This window comes from Oncorhynchus clarkii, chromosome 21 (assembly GCF_045791955.1).
Source record: "Oncorhynchus clarkii lewisi isolate Uvic-CL-2024 chromosome 21, UVic_Ocla_1.0, whole genome shotgun sequence".
In the NCBI taxonomy this organism is placed as follows: Eukaryota; Metazoa; Chordata; class Actinopteri; order Salmoniformes; family Salmonidae; genus Oncorhynchus; species Oncorhynchus clarkii.
The window spans coordinates 5755652-5765214 of NC_092167.1; the positions used below are offsets into that span (position 1 = coordinate 5755652).

Consider the following 9563-nt stretch of genomic DNA (forward strand, 5'->3'; position numbering starts at 1 on the left):
ATTCCATATAGACTACTAGGCCTATGCATATAGCTTTCAATGAGAGCGCAGCAAGGCAATCGGTGCATATGTGGGTTCGTAGTAACGTTTTTAGAATCTTTGGAGCATATGGTTTTGTCGGGTATTAAACCGATAGTGAAAAAATAGGGGATAACATTTCCGCAGACCTTTTTGTTTATTAAATCAGTTTTTTATTTTTGTTAAGGAGACAGAAGCAAAGCACAACCTTTCACAGCTGTGTGATCTAGAGGCAGACACACACACACACTCACACACATTTGTTTTACTGTTCCTGTTGGGACAAAACAATTGATTCCCATTCAAAATCCTATTTTCCCTAACCCCTAACCCTAACCCGTCACCTAACCCTAACCCTTCACACCTAACCCTAAACCTAACCCCTAACTCTGATTCTAACCCTAACCCTAACCCGTCACCTAACCCTAACCCTTCACACCTAACCCTAACCCTAACCCTTCCCACTTAATCCCAAACCTAACCCCTAACTCTGATTCTAACCCTAACCCTAACTCGTCACCTAACCCTAACCCTTCACACCTAACCCTAACCCTAAACCTAACCCCTAACTCTGATTCTAACCCTAACCAGTCACCCCTAACCCTGACCCTAACCCTTCACACCTAACCCTAACCCTTCATACCTTACTCTAAACCTAACCCCTAACTCTTATTCTAACCCTAACCCGTCACCCCGTCACCCTAAACTTACCCCCTAACTCTAATTCTAACCCTAATTGGAACCCTAACCCCTAAAATAGTATTTTTCCTTGTGTGGACCAGTGAAATATCGCCACTTGTCTGAACATCCCTTGTTTTTATTATCCTTGTGAGGACCTCTGGTCTCCACAAAGATGGTAAAACCAAACACACACACATACACACACAGAGCAACCCATGTGTTTCTATTTCTCTGGATAATACATTTTTAAATGTTTTTAATGAAGCCAACAGTGGGAGAAACATTTCCCCTGTTTACATTTATATTATCTCCAGACAGTGGCTTTGTGTGAACATATTACATAATAAACATAATAAACAGTTACCCTGGGCAGCAATGCCCTTGGGGGCACATGGGTAGACATCCAAGAGACATATTGTATGTAGATTGGATTGAACAACTGACTGCAACTATGATCCTATATGTAGCCTTGTGAGAACTTCATTATAAAGAGGATTAACAGTATAGTTATCTGTATTGCTGATGCAATGATATACATGGTTGGGTTACTTACAGTCCTTGTGGTGAAAGTGGGGATTTTCTTCTGGAATGTTGTACAGTTGGGGGGTTGGTGCACAGTAAATTCTCCAGTGTTAAATCAACACTGAAGGTGTTCAATTTAACACTGTTCCAGTGTCTATACGGGTCCACAATTTTAAGTGTTAAATTAACACTCTTCTTAGTGTAAAGCCTTATTTGCATATTTCCCAGTGTGCCTTGCCTTTCAAGTGAATTGTAGAGTTACCACCCAAGACTGAATGTGTAAGTGACAGGGACATGGTTGTTGCATTTTCAGTCCTATGGCATTCACCAAGTGAGATCCTAAGCGAATATGTTATTATTGAAATACAATTCTTAAAGACAATACAATATGCTTTATTTTGAGGGCCTAGTTTTACCCTAATACAGTGGGCTGAAACTCATGGTTTTACAGGCCACATCAGGCCTGCAAGTCATATTTGTAATTCCTATTGGAATCCTGCCAGAGTTTGGGATGAGACTACCTAAAGAATCTAAACTGGAACAACCATTTAAATAACGGGTGCAATAAATCCAAGTAACAGATTGGATTAGTTTAGAAAAACACATGTCAATCAATGTACATGCAAAAACATACATATTGAAACAAACAATTCAAAAAATCAACCTGCAATAGAGCATGCTGGGAAATATTACATTGATGGGTGTGGTTTTGGTTCAACTCAGGTCCATGGTCAGTTGCCAAACATTGTTGAACATTGCAGATAGAAATGCCATAAATAGAGCTGACGTGATTTCCTATCCTACATGTCAAGAGAGGCATGTTTGTTCTACATAGCATATTTCTATCTGAAAGTTACAAAATGTTGCATCCTGCTGAACGTGCCAGCGGTTATTAACACCAATATTAGGGTTCTTTATTTCCACCAATGAGTGTCAATTGAACACTTACAGAGCTAATTTAACTCCTGAATCAACACTAGAAATGGTACACTGAAAAATCTACACTACTGTAGGTATCACTGGCCTATTTGCTGTGTGTGTGGATGATTAAACCTAATTTAAAAATGAACATAACCAGATTTACATTGAAATGATGTGACAGAAAGAAAAACAGTCCCATTGTCTATTCTACGGTCAGCTATGTAATACGCACACATATGCTGTTACCTTGGAAACAACATTTTACTCCTCTATACAAACAGATACAGATGGAGGATCTTCATTTGAGCCAGTGTGCTACAGCAGGAAAATAATCCTGCAGGAACAGGAAATGTGAATTATGATTAATGAAAAACAAAAGGAGAGCCACACACTCTTGGAGTTCACATGCAATAATGTAATACTAACGTTTTGACAGCCAAGCTGTCTTCATCAGGGTATAGACAGTAGACAGCTTGGCTGTCTATACTCCACTAGCCAGCACCTCGCCTAACCAGATTATAATTAACTGACATTTTTCATTAGGGAGAATCAAGACAGAAATTTCAAAGTGGAAATTACAAACTTCAGAAGCCTTTTAAATACACTACAAGTTATCCTGCAACAGGGTGATCCTACACCTACATCTCACACATTGTCTCCAGAAGTGATAGTTGTAGGTGGTGTGGGAAAACATTGAATTGAGATATTACAAAACTATTTTTTTCACGCCTTTCACCTGTACTGTATTAGTGAGTTTAAATACAATTTGCAGCTACTGTGCCTCCTCCTTAATCTGAAATGAGGGGACTCAGAACTGAAAACTGGTTTAAAATATTAAATGCAATATCACACAAAATGATCATTCTTAAACCCTGAACTGTCCAAAAATGCACCAGTTTTAACAGCAGTGAGACGTTAATATACAGAAATAACAGGAGCCAGACTCACTGCTGTTGTCCTTTACAACTACAGATGACAGTCACACAGCAATCATTTAGTGTACATCTACAGAATCTGCTGACAAATGACCTTGGTGCCATGTCATTGGAGAGAGGGCAGTAGATTAGCCCGAGACACGTAAAATGGGACATTGGCTGCAGGGAGGGGAGGGTGATAAGAACTTGAAATTGAACTTGGCCCAAGGAAGTTAGAAGCATGCGCCCATCAAAGAGAAAGTGGCCCTGCATGACACAGTGATTGTTTCTATTTTGGAGGGAACGCCAAGATCTCCCACAATGTTATCTCTGCTGTCCACAGGCACATCAATCAGCACTGGGCCTGTTGGATCGACCCCTTCCCCACCAAAATCAATGCCTTCTCCCATTCGGTTTGTTTCGAGATTGTCAGAGATACAGAGGAGCAGTTCTGGAAAACGCGGAGCTATATGTCCTAAAAACAGAAAGCCATTAATACACACTCACACAATCTCTCTCTCACGCTCGCGCACATGCTCACGCATGCATGCGCACGTTATCTCTCTCTTCCCTTTTCTGTCCCCCTGGCTCTCTCTTTCACTGTAGCCTACCGTGAGGGCTAGACTGGAAATCAAACTGTGTGCTTCAGTACTTTTACTGTAATTGCATTTAGATTTTCTTCAAGACATTTTGCAAGATATCAGTAGTGTTCTTGCTGAAGCAAGCACGATAAGAAGTATGCAACACAACAGAAGGGTTCTTGTGGGATATCAGAAGTGTTCTTGCAGAAACAAGCACACCAATGAAAGACATTTGCAATAGAACAGTAGTATGATAAATGCAACATACAATGGTTAGTATGGCAGTGGTGTTTTCAGTGGTGACCCGTCATTTGAGCCCCACATGTTTAACATAAAAAACATGCAATAATTGTTGCCTGTTTTGCATTATATTTTGGCATTAATGTGTCACATATCAGTTTGCAAACAATGTAAAAAATAAAGCTGCATACAAACATGGTCTCTTTTTTGCTTTCTTGAGGAAGGCGGCTCCAAAATGCAGGTGTTTCAGCCGAGCTCAGTGCTTTCTGTGGTGGTGGGGCAGCCAGCGGAAAATACAGAGCATAGGAGTTGGTCATGTTCTCTAGTTGCGCCGTGATTGGCTCAGTGTTCTGTCACTCATGGGGACACTACATCACCACAAAATCTACGGGGAGAGCTAGAAAATTCAAGTCCCTTGGGTGCTGCCATAGAGTTACATTAGAAGTGCCCATCCAAGAAGCCTCAAGGTCATTGGCCACAGATAAAATGACGTTATATCTTGTCAACATCATAGTTTCAAAATCTTAGCTAGAAAGCTAGACAAGCAGTCATCATCATGAATCACGTTGACAATGTACTGGCAAATCCTTTTCAATCCTTGTCATATGAAGAGAAATGATCGATAAAATGTATCGGTGATCCTCTGCCATTGGACATAAACATTACACAACAAGTTGGAAATCGCAAATTCAACAATGAGTGATTTGGAAGGAATCAGTGACTAACTGCAAGTGTTGCAAAGCCATAACTAGCCTGCTATTGAGTGGAGTGGGTATGTGGTCCAAGTCTGGGTTTAAGGGTCTCTTTTCCAAGCTTAAAAGGATTAACATTCAACTCCATGGGCCAGAAAAGGTTGAATACATTGGCCATGCTGTCCATCCAGCATGACTTCTGCCGCGTTCTATACAACTGAGAATTCGGAACTGGGAAATCTCAGACTTCAGGGACATCAAGACAACTGGGAACTCGGAATAAAACGATCTCCGACTGGGAAAATACGATTTGAATGATCATCCAACTCAGAATTCCATGTCAGGAACTTGGCCTCTTTCTAGAGCTCCAACCTGAAGATCACTCACGTCAAGATTCGACCTTGTTTTTTTCCGAGTTCCCACTTGCCTTGAAAACACCAAAAAATCCAGAGAATGCCATACTTTGATGACAAAGCTTGATGACAAAATTTGCCCACAAGAAAGGCCACCTTCCTGTTCAAGTGAGTACAGCAGAACAAGGTGAGTCCAAAAATGTCTTGTATGCTGCTGCATAAATTATGTAATATTCCAGGGAGATATGTATACTGTAGCTAAGAAAGTAAGCCCATGTGCCTCACCCTAATAATTTGGTCCCTTTGCCCCTCATAACTGAGCCTACTGTTCTGACTTGGTGGTGCACATGAAGCCTATAGCCGGTTTTAGAGAAATGTAATCATTGAATATTTTAAGAGCTTTCATTGTCTGCTAATATGCCCTGTTTATTTATCCTACGATTTTGTCTTGGTGTACAGGGAGAACACTGCCCATGTTCTGGATTCTGTCACTGTACATTTCAATTTCAAAAGTGCTAAACAAATTGTTATGTTGACTACATTCGTCCTAGCTCTCTCATTAATGTCTTAATCGAAATTACAGATTGCCTATTATCCGCTTGCCATCCCCTTATGCCATAGTTTGTACATCTCAATTGTCATTAGAAACCACATTTGTTTAAGCAAGTCAGCCATGTCAGCAACGTTTTTTTAAAGGCAGTAAATGAGGCTGAATTAATTTTTCCGCTGCCAGACAAGCCTACGCTGATAGCCAGGTGTATCAGTGGTCAGGATTCACTCCGTGGTGCTGAAAAGAACGCTCTGCTGTTGGGACAGCTTTATGTAGGCCCTAACAGTTTGTCACAGTTATAGTGCAATTAATGTAGTAATGTGGCTTTCATGGCATGCATCTAACATTTTTGTTTTTTGTTTGCCCCACCAAGATTTACATGCTAAAATCGCCAATGGGCGTTTTGTAAGCACACAGGATTTGAATGAAAAAAAACTACTAAGAACAATATCAACAAGTCTAGACAGATTTTGGACTACAACTCCCAGCTTTCTCAGCCACACTACCGAAGTTGGAACAATTTTCCTCGTCTCTCATTGGTAGGTTGTCATTCTGTTTGGGTGCAGTAGCTGGAAAAATGGCAGCTGATACAGGGAGATACCGGAGTGCTGTTAGCAAAAGCAAAGACCCTTCAGGCTTACTTATCTCCGTTATAAGGTAAGCTCACTCAAATTGACGGTTGAATTATCCTATCGACATAATACGCCAGTGGGCACTACTGTTTTCATTAACTAGGCCTGTCATTTCAGGTCGTGGACAAGGAGAAACATCCTTCCTGTTGTTAGCTTCCTATCTGTTAGCTAGCTAGTTTTATGTCAAGCGAGTTTTGAGGAAATGTTAGTCAGCTACGCTAGCTAATGTTTGTCATCGCGACCTGTTCGCATAATTTAGCAGTGTTTATCATCATTGTGAGTCAAATAACACTCTTCTTCAATAGTCACAAGGAAAGTGTGAGGAAGAAGCCACTTGCTAGCTAGCTGAAAGTTAGCTAGCTGTCACGCTTTTGACAGCTGACCTCCCCTGCTCATACAACAATCTCGCGACTTGGTACAAAGACAAGATAACTTATTAGCTAACTAAAACGAAATATCCAATGCATACTTGTTATTCAGCATCAGCACCCATTTATTGCCTGCTTTGCTGCCAGGGTGCATTGATCATCATGGGTTGGCCTTAGCTTGAACAGTGTCGTTTATGTCATGACATGTCGTTTACTGTGTGTTTCCACGCCATTTAAAGTAGCCATTGCAGTAATTTAGTAGAGTAGCTCTCTTTACCCCTTTTTTCTCTAGATTAAACGGAGCTGTCGTCTACTGGGTTTGACAGATGTCAGTGTGCATGGGGCGAGGGTGCAGCACTTTGAGGCAAAATCCTATTCTGCACGCACTTTCTTATGTACCTTTACTTATGGCTACTGCTTGCCTAAAACGCCAGACTGTTACCATGGTTACTCCATGCCACTTTCGGATTCTAAAAGGGACTAGGCTACTGTCAGTCTAGTGTTTGAATTAGTCAAGGGTGATGGTGCATGTCAGAGCTGAGGATTCAGGTTCGCTAAGTTTAGGTGAGGTTATATGAAGTATGTCAACTAGTTAGGTTGGACATGACGGCATGGGAAATAACTAGTTATAGGGAAATAACTAGTTATATTACATTAACAGAGAATGGATAAGATCACTTGCTTTGTGTTTCAGCTCTGACTTGTGTCAAGTAGGCATCTCAAGCCACTCTAGGGGGATGCCGTTGAGAATCTTCTCCCCCTTCCAGCTTTCAGCTGTGTGTGAAGAGCGAAGAGGCTTTAATGAGCTCTTGAGGGAGACTTTTACCTCTCCCCTTATTTTATGTGTGGTTTGGAGTTTGATGAAATACAGGGCAAAAACAAGTGTTGTCAAGTCTGTTACTCAACATTGTCCCATCCCCTGGGTCTGTGACATACAAAACTGGCATGGTTTTCAGGATATAAAACCTGGCACTTTTATGTTACGCCAATTTTGTATGATCATTCTTTACTTTAGGACAGGGCTATTCAACTGGTCGCCCATCAGCCAGATCCAGCCCGTTTATTATGTAAGACTGGCCCTTTCATCAATTCCTAAACATTAATCAAATATCTGCAACAAAATCTCTGCCAAAATCCAACATTCAGAGCCAAAATGACCAACACTATTGTGGTTGTCTAGTGTGGTTTCTTGAGCCTGTTTGGGATGTTGATTTTATTACATTTTTTTCTTCATATTAATTTGACTCCAACGTTTGAGTGTTTTACGCTGCAAAATATTATGAACCCATAATTCATATTCATACGACTCTCAGGAACACGTACACTACGACTCTCAGGAACACATACACTACACTACGACTCTCAGGAGCACGTACACTACAACTCTCAGGAACACGTACACTATGACCTTCAGGAACACTACGACTCTCAGGAACACGTACACTATGACCTTCAGGAACACGTACACTACGACTCTCAGGAACACGTACACTACGACTCTCAGGAACACGTACACTACGACTCTCAGGAACACGTACACTACGACTCTCAGGAACACGTACACTACGACTCTCAGGAACACATACACTACACTACGACTCTCAGGAGCACGTACACTACGACTCTCAGGAACACGTACACTACGACTCTCAGGAACACTACGACTCTCAGGAACACGTACACTATGACCTTCAGGAACACGTACACTACGACTCTCAGGAACACGTACACTACGACTCTCAGGAACACGTACACTACGACTCTCAGGAACACGTACACTACGACTCTCAGGAACACGTACACTACGACTCTCAGGAACACGTACACTAAGACTCTCAGGAACACGTACACTACGACTCTCAGGAACACGTACACTACGACTCTCAGGAACACGTACACTACACTACGACTCTCAGGAACACGTACACTACGACTCTCAGGAACACGTACACTACACTACGACTCTCAGGAACACGTACACTACACTACGACTCTCAGGAACACGTACACTACACTCTACGTACACTACGACTCTCAGGAACACGTACACTACACTACGACTCTCAGGAACACGTACACTACACTACGACTCTCAGGAACACGTACACTACACTACGACTCTCAGGAACACGTACACTACACTACGACTCTCAGGAACACGTACACTACACTACAGGAACACGTACACTCAGGAACACGTACACTACGACTCTCAGAAACACGTACACTACATACACTACGACTCTCAGGAACACGTACACTACACTACGACTCTCAGGAACACGTACACTACACTACGACTCTCAGGAACACGTACACTAAGACTCTCAGGAACACGTACACTGCACTAAGACTCTCAGGAACACGTACACTGCACTAAGACTCTCAGGAACACGTACACTACACTAAGACTCTCAGGAACACGTACACTACGACTCTCAGGAACACGTACACTACACTACGACTCTCAGGAACACGTACACTACGAATACACTCGAGGAACATCAACAGGCGACCCTGGAGAAATTAGGGTTAAGTGCCTTGCTCAAGGGCACATCATCATATTTTTCATCTTGTCAGCTCAGGAATTTGAACTAGTGACCTCTCGCTTACTGACCCAACACTCTAACCGCTAGGCTACTAGCTGCCTGTATTTTACCCAGATCTAGTGATGAGGAAAAAATGATTAACTAGAAGTTAGGCCTACACAAGATTACGAAAAGGACCACAAGGTGAAACCTTGACAGACAATTGATGAGCATTGGCCTGTGTCTGTGTAGGACCCTGTCCAGCAGCGATGACAAGCAGGACAGAGAGACGGAGAAGGGCCGCCTGGAGGAGGCATTTGAGAAGTGCGACCGGGACCTGGATGAGCAGATCGTCCAACACTACGCTGAGCTGACCACCGCCATCCGCACCTACCAGAGCATCACCGAGAGAATCACCAGCTCCCGTAACAAGATCAAAGGGGTGAGAGGGAACACGCACAATGTTTCAAATCAAATCCAATTGAATTTGTCACCTGATGTGCCAAATACATCAATTGTAGACTTTACTGTGAAATGCTTACTTTACGAGCCCTTTCCCGCAA

The 9563-nt window shown here is 42.2% G+C and overlaps 1 protein-coding gene across 1 annotated transcript in view; it reads left to right on the top strand.

The window, feature by feature from the left end:
• Nucleotides 1-6027: 6027 nt before the first annotated feature.
• Nucleotides 6028-9563, top strand: part of LOC139379571 (exocyst complex component 4-like) — a 3770-nt gene continuing 234 nt past the window's right edge. The window contains exons 1-2 of the mRNA XM_071122386.1: nucleotides 6028-6129; nucleotides 9253-9463. Of these exons, the coding sequence (XP_070978487.1) occupies nucleotides 6050-6129; nucleotides 9253-9463 (291 nt within the window). The 5' untranslated portion in view covers nucleotides 6028-6049. The remainder of the gene's footprint in view (nucleotides 6130-9252; nucleotides 9464-9563) is intronic.